Source organism: Manis pentadactyla, chromosome 4 (assembly GCF_030020395.1).
Source record: "Manis pentadactyla isolate mManPen7 chromosome 4, mManPen7.hap1, whole genome shotgun sequence".
Lineage (NCBI taxonomy): Eukaryota > Metazoa > Chordata > Mammalia > Pholidota > Manidae > Manis > Manis pentadactyla.
In genome coordinates this window covers 43,056,828-43,078,010 of record NC_080022.1, presented here as the reverse complement: position 1 = coordinate 43,078,010, position 21,183 = coordinate 43,056,828, and the positions used below count along the sequence as shown (strand labels likewise).

General features: G+C 47.9%; 1 protein-coding gene across 10 annotated transcripts in view; it reads left to right on the top strand.

Annotated features, from left to right (window-relative positions):
- The first annotated feature begins 15,159 nt into the window (after positions 1-15,159).
- The window catches only part of LRP8 (LDL receptor related protein 8), a 75,615-nt gene continuing 69,591 nt past the window's right edge, over positions 15,160-21,183 (top strand). For 3 of the 10 annotated variants that reach the window (XM_036892858.2, XM_036892857.2, XM_036892856.2), the window contains exons 1-2: positions 15,161-15,487; positions 16,250-16,369. In XM_036892858.2, coding sequence (XP_036748753.2) covers positions 15,385-15,487; positions 16,250-16,369 — 223 coding nt within the window. In that variant the 5' untranslated portion in view covers positions 15,161-15,384. Of the gene's footprint in view, positions 15,488-16,249; positions 16,370-21,183 lie in introns of all 10 variants that reach the window. The other 7 variants (XM_057500218.1, XM_036892855.2, XM_036892861.2 and 4 more) reach the window with 4 other exon arrangements.

The window sequence follows — 21,183 nt, the reverse complement described above, 5'->3', positions numbered from 1 at the left end:
AAGGAGTTGAGTGTCTCAACTATCTGCAAGCTACCGGCACTGCAAGAGAACAGCTGGGGCTGGCGCCAAGGGTTTAAGAGATTATGATGGGAAAAGCTTAAAACTAGGAAATCTGCACACCAGGTTGATTGCTTTTAAGAATTAGGCAATACAATCAGGAGCAGACAGAACTCAGATCTAGAGGAAGCACTGAACAGCTCCCCAACCCTGACAGCTCCTCAAGGGCAGGGCCTGGGCTGGGTAACCAGCATTGCCCAGCCCAGGGCCTGGCACAGAGGGCACATCAGTGACCCTGGGTGGACCTGGACTGCCAGCAAGGCTTCAGGGACCCCTGGAGGATGGCCAAATAGAGAGTGAGTGACACATGGAGAAGAGGGCCGGGGTACCCAGGGTAGGCTGGGGTACGAGGACTAGGGCACAGGGAGCCTCAGAGTATCTGAGGCCCCAAGACAGATACCCAGACTGGTTCAGAATGCCAGGCATAACCCACAAACATCCTATTAGACTGTGGTCAGGCCATAGCCCCAGCATTAAATATTATACATATTGTGTAATAATAGATACTACAAAAAAAGATGTATGTTGCATTTTTATAAGAAATAAATTGGCTAGTCATATAATTTATTATCCAATCAGGATCTTTCTGAGAAAGAAAGGGGTTGTGATGAATAATTATGTTGGGATGACAGGTGTAAATCAGGACTGTCCTGGGAACACAGGATGTAAGGGCACCCTGGATATGAAGTATAGTAATGAATACTTTTGAACTCAGCGTAAGCATGAAAGCATGAATAATACTATGGGCTTCTTCCTTATCCCATTCCCCTGCCGTCCCTACAGAAGTACCCACTATCTCAAGTTTTGTGAATCGTTTCCTCAGTTAAAAACAAACAAAGAAAAAACCCCACTTGCATCAGTATGTATGAAGACCTAATAGTTTATTTTTGCTTGTTTTTGAGCCTTATAAATGTTGGGTCATGTTGTGTGAAGTCTCCCGCAACAACTTTTCCCACTCAGCATTATGTTTCTAAGATTCCTTCACATAGTTGAGCACAGATATATTTGATTCATTTCCACTGCTGTAAAGGATTTCATTATATGGAGATGGCACGATTTATTCATTCATTTTCTTGCTAAGAACATTAGCTCGGTTTCCAGATTTTTGCCATTATAAATGGTGCTACAATGAACATTCTTGTATAGGTCTCCTGGTGCTTGTATGTAAGAGTTTCTCTATGGTTTGCATTTAGTAATGAAATTACAAGTTCCAAAGTGGTTGCAGCAATTTTCACTGCATTAGCAACACAGACAAATTCCTGTTGCTTCATATCCTCACCAATACTTGTCACTGTCAGACTCCTTTTCTGTGGGACATCTTACTATGGGTATCAATTTGCAGTCTCCTGATTACTATAAGGTTGAGCATCTTTTCTTTACGTTTACTTTTCCAATCATATTTCCTCTGCTATGATATATTTGTGCTGTAATATATTCTCCCAATTTATGCTAGTCTTTTCAACAATCAGAAAAAAATTAACTTGAAGGAAATAGAGACTATGCATGGTGATAAACACTTTACCGAAACAACAAAATGTTAATGGTAACATCCTCAAAGAAGTAAGAGACAATACTGCATCCATGGGAAAATAAAAAGATACTATAAAAAAAGGAATAGTCAGAGAACAAACAAGCAGCCCTTGGAAATATGATAACAGAAATAAAAACAACTCAGTAGAGAGTTAAAGAAATTTTCCATAATGTAGACCAAAAAGAGGTGAAAAAAATTATAAGAAATGTAGAAGACCAGGCCAGGAAGACCAATATTAGAATAATTCAGGAATTCAAACAGAAAAATAAATAAATAAACAGAGAAAATGGAGGTGAGGAAATCATTATAGAGATAGTTATAGAATATTTTCTCCAAACTGAAGATGAATTTCCAGAATGAGAGGACCCCGCAGTGTGCCCAGCACAATGAATGGAAATAGACTTAGTGCAAGACACAATGAAGATACAGGAGCCTAAAAGCTTCAGAGAGAAAGAACAGAATTCCTATAAAAGATTAGAAACAGAATGACATTGGACTTTCAACAGAAATTAGAAAGCAATGGAGCAAGCCTTCAAAATTCAAAAGGAAAATTATTTCCAATTTAGAATTCTATACTTAGTCAAACTATCAATTAAATGTGTGGCACTTTTACTAAAGTTTACCTCAAATTCCTCCTTTTAGAAAGCTGCTAGTATATGTTCTCCCAAATATGGTAGTGAATATAGAAAGAGGACAACATGGGATCTAGGAAGCAAGGGATCTTTTCAACACAAAAGAAAAGTGTAGAGAAGCCTCCTTGTGATGGTGAAGGAAGTCCATAACAACAGCCAAGCAGTTGGCCTTGCCATCAACCAGTCCAGGCTGGAGCAGTAAAAAATCTGCAGGGACTTGTCCTGATGAGTAAGTGGGTAGAATACTTAATGCGGGTGATTGTGTTAAAAGGAGATTTTCACAAGTGAGTTTGGGGAGGAGGAAGGGACAAATACATAGGAAGCTAAGCAAAAAAAATAAAACAAAAAAAATATCAATTACTAATTCTAGGGAAAACACAGTTGTACAGGAAAAAATTAAACATGGCACACTATGAGTGGCATTCTTTTGTTATGATCACATTAAAATCTTTTCAAGGTATGATACCAAAAGCACACGTAACAAAGGAAAAAACAGACAAATCGAGCTGTAGCAAAATAAAAACTGTGTACCAAGGACACAATCAACAAAGTGAATAGGCTACTCACCAAATGAGAGGATATATTTGCAAATCTGGAGTTAATATCCAGACTATATAAAGAGTTCCTGAAGGAGGAGCCAAGATGGCGGCGTGAGAAGGGCAGTGGAAATCTCCTCTGGTCTGAGAGACTATTTCTTCCCCCAGTTTGGGGAGGTTTTCAGCAATTATTTCTTCAAAGACACTTTCTATCCCTTTCTCTCTCTCTTCTTCTTCTGGTACTCCTATAATGCAAATATTGTTCCATTTGGATTGGTCACACAGTTCTCTTAATATTCTTTCATTCCTGGAGATCAACAAATACAACTATTCCTAAAAGAGAGACCAGAGGATACAGTCAACAGCCAGGCTACATCTACATCTACTAGAACTCAGCATCTCACGAAGGGGGTAAGATACAAGCCATGGCCCGGCGGGACCCGAGCACTCCCCCTACCCCAGCTCCCGGCGGAAAGAAAGGAGTCGGAGCAGGAAGGGAATGGAAGCCCAAGACTGCTAAATAATCAGCCCTAGTAATCCGCACCAGGAGTGCAGACACACATTGTATGGTGTGCTGGATATTAGAGAAATGGAAAAGTAAAATCTGTGAGCGGGTCCCTGCAGCCAGCTCCCCTAAGACAAAAGGAAAGTGAGTGCTTTTTGAAAGTCTTAAAGGGACAGGGGCCTCACAGCTGGACGGAAGTGTCCCAGCACACTCAGCCCAGCAGCTGGGAATACCAGGGAATTTCAGGCGCCAGCCCTCTGGGAGGCAATGCAGCCCTGAGGCCCCTCATGGCGATAAACAGCCTGCCAGTCATTTCCTGTCTGGCGCGGCCCTGCCGCAGGAGCGGAGCAGCCGGGGAGTGGCCGTGCTGACAGCAATTGCCCAGAATCTCCTCCCAGCGTGGAGCCACCTGGGCCAGACCCAGAGGCCACCGCCGCCGCGTAGCTGCCCAACACAGGCAGAGGAAACCGGGGCAAGGCACAAAGGGGCGCCATTCTCACAGGAGAGCACACCCAGCACGCCTGCCACTCCCCACAGGGCTCTGGGCTACCCTGATGGCGACCCCACCCACGGCAGCTTAGGGGATTAATCTGGAGGCTGCACCAGGTGTGCGGGTAACTGACACAGGCAGCAGAGAAGGGCAAGCAACCAGCAAGCAGGAAAGGACTTTGTTCTTCCAGCTGACACACGCACTACCTGCCTACAACTACCTCTATTGCCATGAAAAGGCAAAAGAATTTGGTCCAGTCCAGAATTACCCAGACAACCCCCAAGAGAGAGCCTGGGGAGATAGATTTAACCAATCTTCCTGAAAAAGAATTCAAAATAAAGGTCATAACCATGCTGATGGACCTGCAGAGAAATATGCAAGAGCTAAAGGATGAAGTTAGGATGGAGAATACAGAAATAAAACAATCTCTGGAAGGACTTAAGAGCAGACTGGCTGAGGTGCAAGAGGCCATTAATGGAATAGAAATCAGAGAACAGGAACACAGAGAAGCAAGGCAGAGAGAGATAAAAAGATCTCCAGGAATGAAAGAATATTAAGAGAACTGTGTGACCAATCCAAATGGAACAATATTTGCATTATAGGAGTACCAGAAGAAGAAGAAGAGAGAGAAAGGGATAGAAAGTGTCTTTGAAGAAATAATTGCTGAAAACCTCCCCAAACTGGGGGAAGAAATAGTCTCTCAGACCATGGAAGCCCACAGAACTCCCAACACAAGGGACCCAAGGAGGACAACACCAAGACACATAATAATTAAAATGGCAAAGATCAAGGACAAGGACAGAGTATTAAAGGCAGCCAGAGAGAGAAAAAAGGTCACCTACAAAGGAAAACCCATCAGGCTATCATGAGACTTCTCAACAGAAACCTTACAGGCCAGAAGAGAGTGGCATGACATATTTAATGCAATGAAACAGAAGGACCTTGAACCAAGAATACTGTATCCAGCACGACTATCATTTAAATATGAAAGAGGGATTAAACAATTCCCAGACAAGCAAAAGTTGAGGGAATTTGCCTCCCACAAACCACCTCTACAGGATATTTTAAAGGCACTGCTCTAGATGGAAGCACTCTCAAGGCTAAATAGATGTCAACAGAGAAAATAAAATCACAACAAAGAAAGCAGACCAACTAAATACTAACTAAAGGCAAAAAATAAAATCAACTACTCACAAAGCAGTCAAAGGAAATGCAAAAGAGTACAGAATAAAACACCTAACATATAAAGAATGCAGGAGGAGGAATAAGAAGGAAGAGAAATAAAGAATCATCAGACTGTGTTTATAATAGCTTAATCAGAAATGAGAAAGGAAAAATCATGACAGACCCCACAGAAATACAAAAAATTATTAGAGAATACTATGAAAATCTATATGCTTACAAGCTGGAAAACCTAGAAGAAATGGACAACTTCCTAGAAAACTGCAACCTTCCAAGACTGACCAAGGAAGAAACAGAAAATCTAAACAGACCAATTACCAGCAAAGAAATTGAATTGGTAATCAAAAACCTACCCAAGAACAAAACCCCCGAGCCAGATGGATTCACCGCTGTATTTTATAAGTCATATAGAGAAGACATCATACCCATTCTCCTTAAAGTTTTCCAAAAAATAGAAGAGGAGGGAATACTCCCAAACTCATTCTATGAAGCCAGCATCACTCTAATACCAAAACCAGGCAAAGACCCCACCAAAAGAGAAAATTACAGACCAATATCCTTCATGAACATAGATGCAAAAATACTCAACAAAATATTAGCAAACCGAATTCAAAAATACCTCAAGAGGATCATACACCATGATCAAGTGGGATTCATCCCAGGGATGCAAGGATGGTACAACATTCGAAAATCCATCAACATCATCCACCACATCAACAAAGAGAAGGACAAAAACCACATGATCATCATCTCCATAGATGCTGAAAAAGCATTCAACAAAATTCAACATCCACTCATGATAAAAACTCTCAACAAAATGGGTATAAAGGACAAGTACCTCAACATAATAAAAGCCATATATGACAAACCCACAGCCAACATCATACTTAACAGCGAGAAGCTGAAAGCTTTTCCTCTAAGATCGGGAACAAGACAAGGAAAACCACTCCCCCCACTGCTATTCAACATAGTACTGGAGGTCCTAGCCACGGCAATCAGACAAAACAAAGAAATACAAGGAATCCACATTGGTAAAGAAGAAGACAAACTGTCACTATTTGCAGATGACATGATATTGTACATAAAAAACCCTAAAGACTCCACTCCAAAACTACTAGAACTAATATCTGAATTCAGCAAAGTTGCAGGATACAAAATTAATACACAGAAATCTGTTGCTTTCCTATGCACTAATGATGAACTAGCAGAAAGAGAAATCAGGAAAACAATTCCATTCACAATTGCATCAAAAAGAATAAAATACCTAGGAATAAACCTAACCAAGGAAGTGAAAGACCTATACCCTGAAAACTACAAGACACTCTTAAGAAAAATTAAAGAGAACACTAACAAATGGAAACTCTTCCCATGCTCTTGGCTAGGAAGAATTAATATCATCAAAATGGCCATCCTGCCTAAAGCAATCTACAGATTCAATGCCATCCCTATCAAAATACCAACAGCATTCTTCAACGAACTGGAACAAATAGTTTTAAAATTCATATGGAACCACAAAAGACTCCGAAGAGCCAAAGCAATCCTGAGAAGGAAGAATAAAGCAGGGAGGATCTCGCTTCCCAAATTTAAGCCCTACTACAAAGCCACAGTAATCAAGACAATTTGGTACTGGCACAAGAACAGAGCCACAGACCAGTGGAACAGAATAGAGAGTCCAGATATTAACCCAAACATACACGGTCAATTAACATATGATAAAGGAGCTACAGACATACAATTGGGAAATGACAGTCTCTTCAACAGCTGGTATTGGCAAAACTGGACAGCTACATGTAAGAGAATGAAACTGGATCACTGTCTAACCCCATACACAAAAGTAAATTCGAAATGGATCAAAGACCTGAATGTAAGTCATGAAACCATAAAACTCTTAGAAAAAAAAATAGGCAAAAAGTCTCTTGGACATAAACATGAGGGACTTCTTCATGAACATATCTCCCTGGGCGAGGGAAACAAAAGCAAAAATGAACAAGTGGGACTACATCAAAATGAAAAGCTTCTGAACAGCAAAGGACACCACCAATAGAACAAAAAGGCATCCTACAGGATGGGAGAGTATATTCATAAATGACAGATCTGATAAAGGGTTGACATCCAAAATATATAAAGAGCTCATGCACCTCAACAAACAAAAAGCAAATAGTCCAATAAAAAAATGGTCAGAGGAGCTGAACAGACAGTTCTCCAAAGAAGAAATTCAGATGGCCAACAGACACATGAAAAGATGCTCCACATCACTAGTCATCAAAGAAATGCAAACTAAAACCACAATGAGATATCACCTCACACCAGTTAGGATCGCCACCATCCAAAAGACAAACAACAAATGTTGGCAAGGATGTGGATAAAGGGGAACCCTCCTACACTGCTGGTGGGAATGTAAACTAGTTCAACCATTGTGGAAAGCAGTATGGAGGTTCCTCAAAAAACTCAAAATAGAAATACCATTTGACCCATGAACTCCACTCCTAGGAATTTACCCTAAGAACGCAGCAGCCCAGTTTGAAAAAGACAGATGCACCCCTATGTTTATCGCAGCACTATTCACAATAGCCAAGAAATGGAAGCAACCTAAGTGTCCATCAGTAGATGAGTGGATAAACAAGATGTGGTACATATACACAGTAGAATATTATTGAGCCATAAGAAGAAAACAAATCCTACCATTTGCAACAACATGGATGGAGCTAGAGGGTATTATGCTCAGTGAAATAAGCCAGGTGGAGAAAGACAAGTATCAAATGATTTCACTTATCTGTGGAGTATAAGAACAAAGGAAAAACTGAAGGAGCAAAACACCAGAAGACTCACAGTACCCAAGAATGGACTAACAGTTACCAAAGGGAAAAGGACTGGGGAGGACAAGTGGGGAGGGAGGGTTAAGGGGGGGTGAAAAAGAAAGGGGGCATTATGATTAGCATATATAAGGTGGGGGGGGCATGGGGAGGACTGTACAACACAGAGAAGACAAGTAGTGATTCTATAACATCTTACTACACTGATGGACAATGACTGCAATGGGGAATGTGGGGGGAACTTGGTGATGGGTGGAGTCTAGTAAACATAATGTTCCTCATGTAATTGTAGAGTAATGATACCAAAATAAAAATAAATAAAAAAATATTTTAAAAATGGGCAAAGGACTCAAAAAGACATTTCTCCTAAGAAAGTATACAAATAGCCAATAAGCACATGAGACAGTGCTCAACATCACTAATCATTAATGAAGGGCAATCAAAATGACAATGAGATCCCACCTCATACCCATTAGGATAGCAATTATTTAAAAAAAAACAGAAAATAACAATTGTTGGCAAATGTGGAGAAGTTGGAACCCCTATCACTATTGGTTGGAGGGAAAAATGGTGCAGCCACTATGAACAACAGCATGCAGTTCCTCAAAAACTTAAGAACAGAATTACCATATGATCCAGCAATTCTACTTGTAGGTATGTACCCAAAAGAACTGAGAACAGGGACTTGAAAAGATATCCGTGCACCCATATTCATAGCAATGTTACTCACAACAGCCAAGAGACGGAAGCAGCCCAAGTGCTTATTGATGGATGAATGGATAAACCAAATATGGAACAGACATACAATGGAATATTATTCAGCCTTAAAAATTCTACAGTGTGCCACAACATGGATGAACACTGAGGACATGCTAAGTGTAATACACCAACTATAAAAGGGCAAATACTGTATAAATCCACTTATACGAGGTGCCTAGAGTAATCAAATTCATAGAGACAGAAAACAGAATATGGTTGTCAGGGACTGGGTGCAAAGATTGGGGAGTTACTGTGTGATGGGTATGGGGTTTCAGCTTTGCAAGATGAAAAGAGCTCTGGAGGTGGGTTCACAACAATGTGATTGTAGTTGACACTGCTCACCTGTACACTTAAAAATGGTTAAGACGGCAAAATTTTACGTTATGTGCATTTTACCATAAAATTTAAATAATTTTAAAATTAAAAAAAACTTTTAACATCACGTAACACAACCATATGAGAAGGATGAGGGTGTTGATTCACAGAGAGTAGGTGTCTGTATGCATATGTGTTTGGAGGTTCTGGGGTGTATGTGAGCTAAATCCTCATCTTTATGGTGGGAAGTCAAAAGACGGTACCTACAACAGAAAGATCAAGAAAGAGAAATAAATATGTTATTTAATGATAGGGAGGTAAATACCGAAAAAATCAGCTCAAAGAGTTGAAAGTGTTTGCCTCTGGGGATAAGGAAATACATAAAGAGTAAGCGACTTAAGTATTTCATAACAAGCTTTGCAGAATTGATTTGTTAAACTATGTGAGGTAAAACTTTGAAAAGAAAAAATAAAATAAAAACTGAACCAAAACGAAAGCAAACAGAAAATTACTGAGCCTACCCTAGAAGGTCCGTGACACAGGCAGTGGCGACCCAGGGCCTGGGCCGCTTCCAAGTCCCCTTGAGGAACCATCATCATGGGCAAAACAGTCAGGGCTCCTGACCCCCATCCTTCCCCCACACTAATGGGGGACACAGAGTTGGGGGGCATTAGAGAAGCAAGACACATGTGATGACAGAAGAGCATTATTTATTGGAAGAGCCACACATTTATTTTAACGTGCATTGGAAAAATATTACTGGCATATCAAACCTGGAGATTTCACAGAGAGTATTGCTTAGGATGAAGCTAAGTTCATGAAGTGAAAGGACTTGAAGGAAAATACTAGGATGACAGTAGAGGACGTAAGTGGAAAGGGAGAAAGTCATTCGGGAGGATGAGAATGACTGTTCATGGAAAATTCTGACCTAGTCCAACCCCTCATGTTAGGGATGGGGACCTAAGCCCAGAGAGGGAAAGGGTACCTGGTGTCCAACAGCAGGGCCATGAAGGAGGCAGCTATGACTCCAGTTCTGTGGAGAACTGGGCCAGGAGGCAAGTACCCAAGGCCGGCTTGCTCCTGCTCTGCCTCTGGTCTGCTAGGAAACCCTGAAATGCCTTCATCCTCTGAGTTTCTGGGTCCTGTAGCTAAAAGCAACAATGTTCATAATAATTGCAGATAACTTCTATGGAGTGCTTCCGCTATCCTAGAGACAAGAACAATAATAACAAACGCTTATACAGGATGCACCATGTACTGAAAACTCTTCTGAACAGTTTATACATATTAACTTAGTTCATCCTCCCCAGTGGTATGAGATAGTGTGTGAGCCAGTCTCCAAGAGGGCCCACAGTGACTTTTGCCTCCTGGCTGTCACACTCCTGCGTAGCCCACTCCCACATGAAGCAGAGCTGACCCATGCAACAGACAGGGTATTGCACAAACACTGGCATGTGACTTCCATTGTTAGATTACAGAAGACGTGGCTTCCTCCGTACTTTCTCTGCCTCTCTCTTGAATCAGTACAGGGGAAGTTGGCTGCCATGTCAAGCAGTCCTATGGAGAAATCCGTGTGGTGCAAAACTGAGTTGTCCAGCAGCAGCCAGCGTGTACTTGAATGTCATGTGACTAAGTCACCCTGCCCCTCCAGCCCCAGTAAAGCCTTCAGAAGTCTACTGACCAGCCAACATTGTGACTCAACTAAGCTGCTCCCATATGCCTGACCCACAGGCACTGTGAGAGATAGTAAACATTTATTGTTGTTTCAAGTTGCTACCTTTTAGGGAATTTTGTTATGCAGCAATAGGTAATTAGTACTGTTAGGTAACACTGTTATACCATTTTATAGATGAGGAAATTATGGCACAGAGAGGTCAAGTAACTTGCCCCCAGATCATATAGTTAGCAGTAATTTAAACCCCACAGTTTGGATCTGTATAAAGTTCATTAATGAATTAGAATCTCTCTTTTACAGGAATGAAGAGGTTCTGTCTAGTCAGAGAGAGAGAGAGATACCGAGAGACACTGAGAGACAGTAACAGGGAAATTGGCAGTTAGCTCACAGTACAGCATGAAGGACTTGGGCTAGACTTCGGTAAAGTAAACGTAGTAAACAGTGGGAGAGCTCTGCTGCCCTTGCAGCAACACTGTGATTAGCTCGGGGCCTCTAGTCTCTGACGTTGGCTGGATGGGTGACACAGCCTTGGGAACCTGGGCATGGGGATCTGCTGGCCCTGAACAGCCCCCTCTCCGGGGCTCCTAACACCCTACAGTGTCACTGTCTGCCCAGACCAGAGAACCTCAAGGGCACGGATGTAATCTTGTTCAGCTGTGCCCCTTGCCTAGCACAAAGCCAAGCCAGAGCAGGCTGGGGGAGGGGTATGCAGCAATCCCTCTGGCCCTGGCCTTGGAGAGAATTCGTGTTGTCACACTTCCCTTTAACAAGTCATCACTGGGGACACAGCAGGGACCAGGATGACCCAGTTTCTGGCTTGAGCAGCTTGTTTCCCATTGGATGGAGAACCCAACAATGACAGCCCAGTGTGATTAGATCAGGACACACAGTGCTGTGAGAGCCCAGAGGAGTGGGAAGGAACTCTTTGAATGAGCCTGGAAGGCTTCCTAGAGGAGGAGGCATTTGAGTTGAGGCCCAAAAGATGACTAGAAATCAATCAGTGCAAAAGTGTTCTAGGCAGAGAGTACAGCCTGACAGAGGTCGAAAGCTCTAGTTCTTGGGGAGCAGGGCAAGGGAACAGAGTATGCATGGGGTGGGCTGCTGGGCCACTAGTGGCTCTAAAGGCAGGACACTGAGGCTTGGGAGGGGAAGGGTATACATGCTGACAGCAGGTGGAATGTCACCTGTTTTCTGTCTTATGGGGAATTCATTGTATTTGGGTTGAGTTTGAAGGTTTTTTTTGGAAACCCAAGAGTGGGTAAGGCCCAAATGCTTGAGTCAGCCCAGGATGGAAGGAGAGGGCAGGTGAAGACAGTAAGTCACCTGAGCAGCGGAAGCTGTACCAGGACTTCAATGTCCATTTGGTGTCTGATGTGTTCCAAGGGCTGGGCTTTCTCCATTTGTCCCTCACTGTAATTAACCAATTTACGTGTCCTGAGAAATTCCCAGTTCTACCATCTAAGCTCGAATGCTGGCTCTGCCACTTACTAGCTGTGTGACCTTCTCATTCCTTTGTTTGCTCACCTGTAGACTGGGACAAACATAAAACCTGTCTCATGGGGATGTCATAAGGACGAAAGGAATTACAGCATTGAAAGCAGTTTGATGGTATCTGACCCCAGCAAGTACACAGTATTAGCTGCTATTATTACTTGATATGATTTTCCTTTTAACTTTTTCAAGTATTTACACATCACATAATGGTTGTTACATGACAAGCTTTGTATTTATCCTTTGAAAATAAGGATGAGTAAGACATAGTCCTCCTAGGGGTACAGAAACTTTCAGAAGAGGCAGAAATGAACATTGGTCAAGTGTGCCCCATGCCAGGGACCCAGAAATACAGGAGAGCTGGTTTCTGTCCTCAGGGAGGTCACAGGCTAGCTAGGGAGAGAGGGAAGTGGCAGGGAGGTCACAGGCTAGCTAGGGAGAGAGGGAAATGGTCCCAATCGGGTGGTGGCTGAGAGAAGCCTTTAGAATCTCTGAAGAAGGGACTTGAGAGTCAAGGAGCTGCCCGCTGTGGCAACAGCATATACATGTGATCATATGCGAAAAGACCCCCTTTGGAGGGGAGGTCAAGGAATGCCTGGGCTCAGTCTTTATTCTTTTGAGTGCTGGGAAGTCATCAGGGGTTTTTGAAAGGGAATTATGTTTGAGTAATAGCAACATAACTAATAGGTATTATGCACCAACTGTATACTGCATGCTGTGCGTATATAATCTCATCTAATATAATCCTCACAACCCTGTAAGGTTCTGTCATCATTCCCATTTTACAGATGATAAAACTGAGCCACAGAGGTTGAGTTGCCCAAGGTCACATAGCTAGGAAGGGAAGGAATAGGCTTAAACCCAGACAGTCTAACCCAGGATCCACACTCTTAATCTCTCTACCTTGCTGCCTCTGACCGTCATTCCACACAATAATTACATTAATCTTAAAATTAGAATGAACATGGAAATTCCCATCTCCCCCATTTCACAGATGAGAAACGAGGCTCAGAGATGGTAACTGACTTTCCTAAGACCACAGAGTGAAGGAGGTAGGGTTGAGTTGGAGAGGTCAGTCTGGGCTCCACTCTGGGCTCCATCAGCTCAGGCAACCTGCCATCACAGTGGGAATACTGCCGTTACAGCAGGCATCATGCTTGGAACCAAATCCAAAATCCAAGCCCTCAAGCCAGCAGGGCCTGCCCATTCATTCCCTCTGACCTCATCTGGTGCACCCACCTTCTCACCACCAGGCTCCAGTCTACCTCGAGGTCTCTGTCCCACTGTTCCCTCTGCCAGGAATGCTTTTCCAACCTGATCTCCCTGTGCACTCTGTCTTTGTCCACTTGGGCTGCCATAACAAAATAGCATAGACTGGGTGCCTTAAAAATAACAGAAATTTAATTCTCAAAGTCCTGGAGGCTGGGAAGTCCAAGATGAAGGAACTGAAAGATCAAGATATCAGATTTGGTGTCTGGTGACAGCCCACTTCCTGGTTCACAGATGTCTGTCTTTTTACTGTGTCTTCACATGGCAGAATGGGCCAGAGATCTCTCTGGGCCACTCATATAAGAGTACTAATCCCATTCATGTCTTTCTTGCCTCACAAAGGCCCTCCAAATATCCTCACACTGGGGATTAGGTTTCGGCATATGAATTTTGGGAGGACACAAACACTCAATCCATAGCAGGCTCCTTCTTGCCACTCAGTGAAATGTCACCTCCTCAGAGAGGCCTTCCTTGATCGCCTCTCTGAAGTTACCGCCCATCACTCCACATCACCCTGTTTAATTTTTTCCTGAAATTAATTGTTTGTGTGTCTTTGCTTTTGTGTCTGTTTCTCCCAACTAAGACATAAACTACTGGAGAGTAAAGAGGGACCTCATCTATTTCTACACTGTATCTCTAGGTCTCAGAATATGCTGGGCACATAGTAGGTGCGCTATAAATTTTTGTTGTAAGCATGTCCGCATCTCATTGTCTGTCTACTGAGAGTCTGTCTCCCCTCTAGACAGGGACTTCACGGAGGCTGGTACCACGTCTGATTCACCTTGACACTCTCAGGCACAGGGCAGGGCTGCAGTGCGTTTGCTGGATAACTGAATGGACAAAAGACAGAGGAGGTAAGCAGGAGCGCCTGCTGGGGTCTCTGGGGTCTGGGCCTCTCTCCTGTGGGGTGGCCACACCATTGTTGAGGGGCTGCCCCTTGCGGTAAGTAAAAAGGCTGCTGGCTGATGAGACAGAGTGGCTTCCAGGCCTGGGATTAACAGCTTCTGAAGCCCATTCTTCTGCTCCTCTGCCATGGAAGTGAGGCGGCAAGAGGGAAGGGAAGGGTGGACCTACACTGTGCCTAGCACCTGCCAATCTGTTTCTTAGTGGGCAATGCCCTCAAACCTCACTGCCCAAAGGCTGTGCCCATTAGGCCTCTTACTAGAAGGTGGCTAAAATCTAGTTCCTGTCAGCTGTCTGCAACCTTCCAGAGGAGGGGCCTTCTCATTTTAGCAGAGGCCTGCATTATGTGTCACCTATCTGCAGGGATGATGCAGGGACCCCACCCTTCTCCATCACAGCAAGGACTACCGATATTGTCCCTACAGGCCCCCGATTGCCTGCCGCTCTGCCTGGGCCCATGGAGAGTTCAGAGTGAGGATGAATGCATGAAGTCTGTGCTCCAAGCCCAGCCACCTGCCTCACATCCTTGGTCATGGCCACATGAGCATGTACCATGCACAGACGCACATTAACCAGCTACATGGACATTTAATATCTGCGCCGGAACTGATGAAGGGTGAAGTCCAGTCCCGCTCACTCAGCTTCTCCCTGATGATGCACACCCTGGTACTCCCACCCGCCCCCACCCCGGTACATGTACACACTGCAAGGCCTCTGCACTCGGGAGCATCGTCTCCTCTCTTGCCCAGTTTCGCTCCTAGGCATCCCTCGGCCACCCATCGGCCTGTCGCCTCTTCCCGTGGACCATCTGCTGCCTCGGGGGGGAGGGGCCCCGCCTGGCTCATCCCAGAGCCTGCAGCGCCCAGCCCGCGGGCGCCCTGAGAGCGGTCTGCGAGCCCGGGATGCGTGAGGGAGGAGCGACCCGGCAGTAGGCAGGAGAGGCGGCGGCACGCGGAGGAGCGTGGGCGGAGGCGGCAGCGAGGGGGCGCGCGCCGGCGGCGGCCGCCCAGTGCCGGGGCCGCGCGCCCAGCCTGAGCCCGCCCCGCCGCCGAGCGTCACGAAACCTGCTTGAAATGCAGCCGAGGAGCCGGGGCGGGCGGCAGCGGCGGCGGCGGCGGCGGCGGCGGCAGCGGCAGCCCCGGCGCCGCGGCGAGAGCTCAGCGGGCTGAGACGCGGCGGTGGCAGCTGCAGGGGGCGCGGGCGCGGCGGCCGGAGCCCGAGCCGCCATGGGCCGCCCAGAGCAGGACGCGCTCCGGCCGCTGGCGCTGCTGTTCCTCCTGCTGCGGCTCCAGCATCTCACGGCGGCGGAACCCCTGCGCGGTGGCCAAGGTGCGGAGGCCGGTCCCAGCGCAGCTCTGGGGTTGCTCTGCCAACAAAGCGCGGCCAGCGGCACGGGGCGGGTGGAACCGGGGCTCCTTGCCCGGGGCCTGGCCGTGGCGCCCGGGTAGGGTAGGCTACTCGGGACCCGGATCCCTGAATTTGCCCTCGACCCCCACCCCGCAGCTGTGCTGTGGGCTCTGCGCCCGCACCTGCTCCCGGGGGATGGGCGCAGCGGGGGCCTGGCCGGCCGGGAACTTTGTGAGGGGGGTGGTGGTTATTGGTGGTTTCGGGTGGCCTATGTGATTCTCACTGCTGGGGTTTATTTGATACGCGCGCTCCACGGCGGCGGTGAGAGGAGCCCAGAGACTTCACCCCCTGACAATGCGTTTGCGTCGAGCCCTGTGCGCCGCGGAGAAAGGGGGCTGCGTACCGGAGGGATGCGTCCGCGGCGCCCACTGCGTGTGCCGCCGCCTGCTTGGGGGCTGTGTCTGCGTGGGTCTCTGTGGGCCGTGTATACGGGCGAGTGCCCTGAATGGGGGGGTATACCTAAGTCGGGTGCCACCGACCGTGTGTGCCTGGCCTGGTCGTGCCACGGAACAGCCCGCCATCCCAGAACCCTTACCATCCTGCCCTCGTGGATCGAGGGTGCCCGAGGCTTCTGGGGCCGTCGCCTCTAGCGTCGCTGTCTTTTCCTCATCCCAGTAGACCCCTCCCCGCGGCCAGGATTGCATGGTCCGCGGGTCCGGCTCACGCCTTCTCTTCCCAACGTAGGGCGGGTCAAGGAGTGCGAAGAGGACCAGTTCCAGTGCCGGAACGAACGCTGCATCCCCTCCGTATGGAGATGCGACGAGGACGATGACTGTTCGGACAACAGCGACGAGGACGACTGCCGTGAGTGGCCGGCCCGCGAGGGGGGGAACGGTGGGGGGTCGCCTTGCTTAGCTCGTGGCTGCATCCGCTGCCGGGCCATCTGCGTGGACCTCTCCGCGGGAGCCTGCAGCCTGGAGGCCTCCAGGACACCGCCTCCCTGGGGCTTGGGTGGTTCTTAAGGAACCGGCGGAAGCTGGGCTGCCGCGTGTCTTAACGGCGCTGGGGGCGGAGCCCGGAGCGGCGTGGCCTGAGGAAGGGGGCGCCACGCCTGGGCGCGGGCACGCGTCAAGCGTCCTGCGGTCTGACCCTCCGGATTCCTCCCCCGACCCCACAGAACGCGCGCGGGTTTCAGGGCTCCACGCAATTCTAGGCCTCGCTGCCTTCCTTTTCCTGCTGGTTTTTTGGTGAATGAATGGGCTCCTTGGGGCCCCTGATTGGCTGGGCCAGGACCACCCCATAGGTCCCCGTGGCCGGAGCGGCCAATCCTGGAGCGGGCAGTTTTCTGGGGCCAGGGCAGGTGGCCCTTCCTTGGCCCCGCCCTGGCCTCACCCACGCTCGCATCCCCCTGGTAGTAAGCGCAGGCAGGGCCGGGGCTTCTGCGGCCTTTCTGCCTAGTCATGGTGAGACCTTTTTTGTGCCACTTCGGTTATGACCCTTCGGTTATCCCACCGCGTTCTCCTGCCAGCCCGGCTCGGGCATGAGTCATGGGGCAGACCAGGAAGGAGGAGGCCAGAAGGAAGAGTTTGTTTCCTGGAAGAGATCCGAGGCCGCGCGCAAACCCCGCAGACACTTTGGCGGAGTGTGGTGTTTGTACACCTGGGTGCGACCGCTTTGGAAGTTCTTTCTCGGGATGCGCTTAGTTTAAGATGTCTGTGAGAAAGGAAGCGTGGGCAGTTGCCACGGTGGAACGAGTGAAGTTTCAGGAACAGAAAAACAGAACGCTTTTTAGACATAGATGCATTCATTCATTGTTGCTGAGGGCCTGCTGTGTTGGAGAACACCCCGCAGGCCAGGGAGCTCTCAGGGTCTGCGGGAGGAGGGCGACAGGTGGACAGAGCCCACAGCTCCACACAGTGGCGGGAGGGCTAGAACACCTGGACAGGCATTGTCTGTGGCTTTTTTCTAGGTTTGCCAGTCAGCCTCTGGGTTCATTTCCAGACCCAACCTAGACCTGGCTCTGTGACTTGGGCTCATCTTTCCCTCCTGCCTCAGTTTCCTTCTCTTGCCCACTTGGGCTAATGATTCCTATGCTGCTTTTGAGGACCAGTCCTAGAACTGTAACTGGAGGTAATGAGACCAACAGGTGCTGAGTGGTAGCTTTGTGCCAAGCACTGATCAGTGCTTAACTTACATAAACTCTAATTTTCGGAGTGGTCCTATTTTACAGATTTGAAAAACTGAGACACTAAGAGATGAAGTATTTGCCTAACAACTGGTGAGCTGCTAAGTAGGAGCTTGAATTTACGCATCTGACTCCTCAGTTCTTAGCCTAATTATGACCCTGACCATTTTCCAGTGCTGTTGAAATTAGGAAAATGGCTGTGCCAGGGTGACATATGATGACAGATCTCATCCCTGGGAGTCATTCTGTGGTCCACTTCCAGTGGGAGTGCCGACAGTGAGGCAGGGGAATAGCAACTGTGCATTTCTGGGCTGGTTTTGCCTTAGTCTCTGGCTCTTTCATAATAACAGTCTTGTGAGGGTGGCTGTGAAGAGCAGAAGTTTTTCTTGTCATCCCCATTTGTGGATAAGGATGCTGGCCCGGGGAAGTTGAGTGATTTGCCCAAGGTCATAGAGCTGAGAGTGACAGACCTTGGTCAGGATGTACGCCTGCCCCCTAGCTTAGGGGTGCTGTCTGCTGTGGTGGGGAGTGTGGTGCAGAAGGACCGGGCGGGTGGTCCGGGGGCTGGACAGCTGCGCTCTGAGTGTTGGGCCTGCTGCCTTGCCTCTCCTTCAGGCAAGATGGAGGATGAGGCGGTGGGGTGGCTCCAAAGGGACAGGGTGCTCCGATGGCCAGTCTTGTCTCCTGCCTTGTTCTTGGATGGGTGGGATGGAGCCACAGGAAGACAGTAAACAAGATGCAAGTGATGTTGATGGCTTGGAGTGGAAAGGGTGGGGACCATGCTGTCAGTACCAAACATCAATCCCACGGGGCTTGATTTTGAGTTTGTTTCCTCATGACAGACAAACTGGCATAGCTGTTCCTCCAACATAGGTTATACTTGCAGAAAGTCTTCACACAGGGCTGTGGAAGACAAGGGAGTGGATGAGTGTGCACACCCTCCAAGGTATTTGGGAAGAGACTCCTAGGAGCCACAAAGAGAAATCTTGGAGGAGGAGGGGCTTTGGGTAACTGTGTTAGGCCAGGTGTTTGTAAAATGGTCTTCCCTCCCCTTCCTTCCCCACCTGGGGAGTTCCCCCCATTCTGGGCCATCTGCCCAAACTGCATTTCTTGAACTGTCCTCCCCTCAAGTCTACTGGCGTTTCCTGGAGCAGCCTCCCTGCCTTCTATCTGACCCCCTCCTTTGGTGCTCCAACCCTTCCAACCCATGAGGGGGCCCTGAGCTACCCTACTTCTGTACCTCTCTAAGCCTGCAAGATGGGCATTGCAGTTTTAAGTGGAGTCTATGTGAAGCCTCCAAAAGGCCATGAATACTGAGAACTGTTGGAGCTGGAGGGAGGGAGCTTATATGTTGACAAAGCCAAGGTGGGCTTCCTGGAGGAGGAAACAGATAAGCTAGGTCTTGAAAGATGTTAACTAATACTATTCCCTCAAGGCATACCACCATTTAAAAATGGGCAGCACAGTCCTTATATTATAGAGAAGGAAACTGAGGTTCAGAGAGATGAAGTGACAAAAGTCACAAGCTCTGCAGGGTTGGAACCAGAACTCTTAAGGCCTTTTAGTCCTGGTCCAGCTCCACAGAGGATGGGACTTGGCCCTTTGGAGACATGGCTAGAGCTGGTGGGAGGGGAAGGGAAAGGCTCATGGGGCTTCAGTTCCTAGCTCAAAGGGCCTTCAAAGTGGAGGAAAGGGCTGGAAGCCAAAGGGCCAGGCCAAAGGAAGCCCAGGGCAGCCCGGCCAGGCAAAGCAGGGTGGGATCCCTGCCTGTGGACCTGGGTCACGTAGGCCAGCTGGTCCCCTGGCCTTAGTTTCCTGTTGCTCCTTAGTGTCTGGGGGCAGAGATGGGGGAGGGGGAGGTCTGGTGTCTGGCTGACCCTTTGCTCCCAGAGTAACAATAACTGAACACTTGCTGAGCATTTGCGGTGGACCAGGCATTGTGCTGAGATTTTATGTGCCCCCCTCATGCCCCTCAGTTTGGAGTACCTGCTTATCCCCATTTTACAAAGGCACAGAGGACTTTATGATTTTTAAGAGAAATTGCTGGAATGTGAATGCAGGCACCCAACTGTGGAAACTGCTAGCTCAGGCACTAGATGATTACCTTAGGCAAGTTCTCCCAGACCTCTGTTTGCTTATCTTGAGATGACAAGGTTTTCCCCCAATCCCCTTCAAACCACCTGCCCCATTCCCTGTCGCCCCCAGTTCCGAGAAGAACTCCATGCTTCTCTTTGTGGGTGAGTTCGGTATACAGGTGGACCAGTTTTGTGCTCAGATGTCTGTACCTTGCTCAGGCTCCATTAGGCTATCCTTGTTCTCCCAGCCCCCATCACCCCTCCATCCCAGGTTTAATCAAGAGTGGCCGCAGGGAAGTCTTCCATGGCTGAGAGTTCATTAGCTGGGCAAGGCCAGGCTGCAGAAGCACCGAGGCTTGCTGGGAAGCAGGCTTGTAAATAATTGAAGCTTGGCCATAGCTCCCAGCTGGGGCTGCAGCCCACATCTGGCCTGCAGTGTGCCGCCTGGTCTTGGCCCCCTTCTCATGCCACTGACACCAGGCCCAGCTTCATCTCCTTTTTGAAAGGAGTCATCTGACAGACAGTGCTGCTCCTCCCTAAGTCTCAGTTTCCTCATGTGACCAGGCAACTCCACCTTTCAGAGTCTTCCTGAGGCTCCCACCTACCCATGAGATAAAATCAGCTTAGACTTGTCAGCATTTGGCCCTCTGTGACCAGCCCATTGCCCACTCCCCTCCAGCCTTTTCCTGTGACCTTATGACACTGAACTCATTCTGGCCTTCCTACTACTTTTCACTTCCAGGCCTTTGCATGTCATTGCTTCTGCCTGGAACAGTCTGTGCTTCCCCACCTGACTACTCTCTTATTGTCACTGTGAAGCTTCTGTGCAGGTGTCACCTCCTCCAGGAAGCCCTCCCTGGTACCCTCTCTCCCCAAGGCTGAGAAATCAAAGTCGAGAGGGTGACTTAGGGACTTGTGTTGAAATCACAGCTCACTGGGTCCCTGAATCAGACACACACTTGGTTTTCTATCCTAAGTATGACCTCTGGCTGATTGGCCTTGGAGCCAATAATAGTTTTTCCTTTCCAGAGATATTGTGCCTGGTAAACAGCAGGTGTTCAGTAAATGGCAAATGAGTTTGATCTTGAAGGGAGGAGTTTGAGAATCTCTGCAGGTCACCCAAGAACCCCCCTTCTTCCCCTGCCCCCATTTGCTTAGCCAGATGTCTGAAGGCTCCTGCAACGGGGGTTGCCCCAGACAGTGGGTTGCCTAGCCTCTGTGGCAGTGGTTCCAAGGCCTTTCAAATGGACCTGGAAGTGGCAGAACGTTGCCCAGGGAGGGGCTGAGGGAAGAAATGAGTCAAACAGGCTTTGCTGGTCTCAGTGAATGAATGGCCGGGGAGAAGCTGAGGATGGCTTCCCTCAGGCCCCTTGCTTGTCCCAACGCTGGTTTCTGGGTCTGGTCTATGCTGCTTTCCT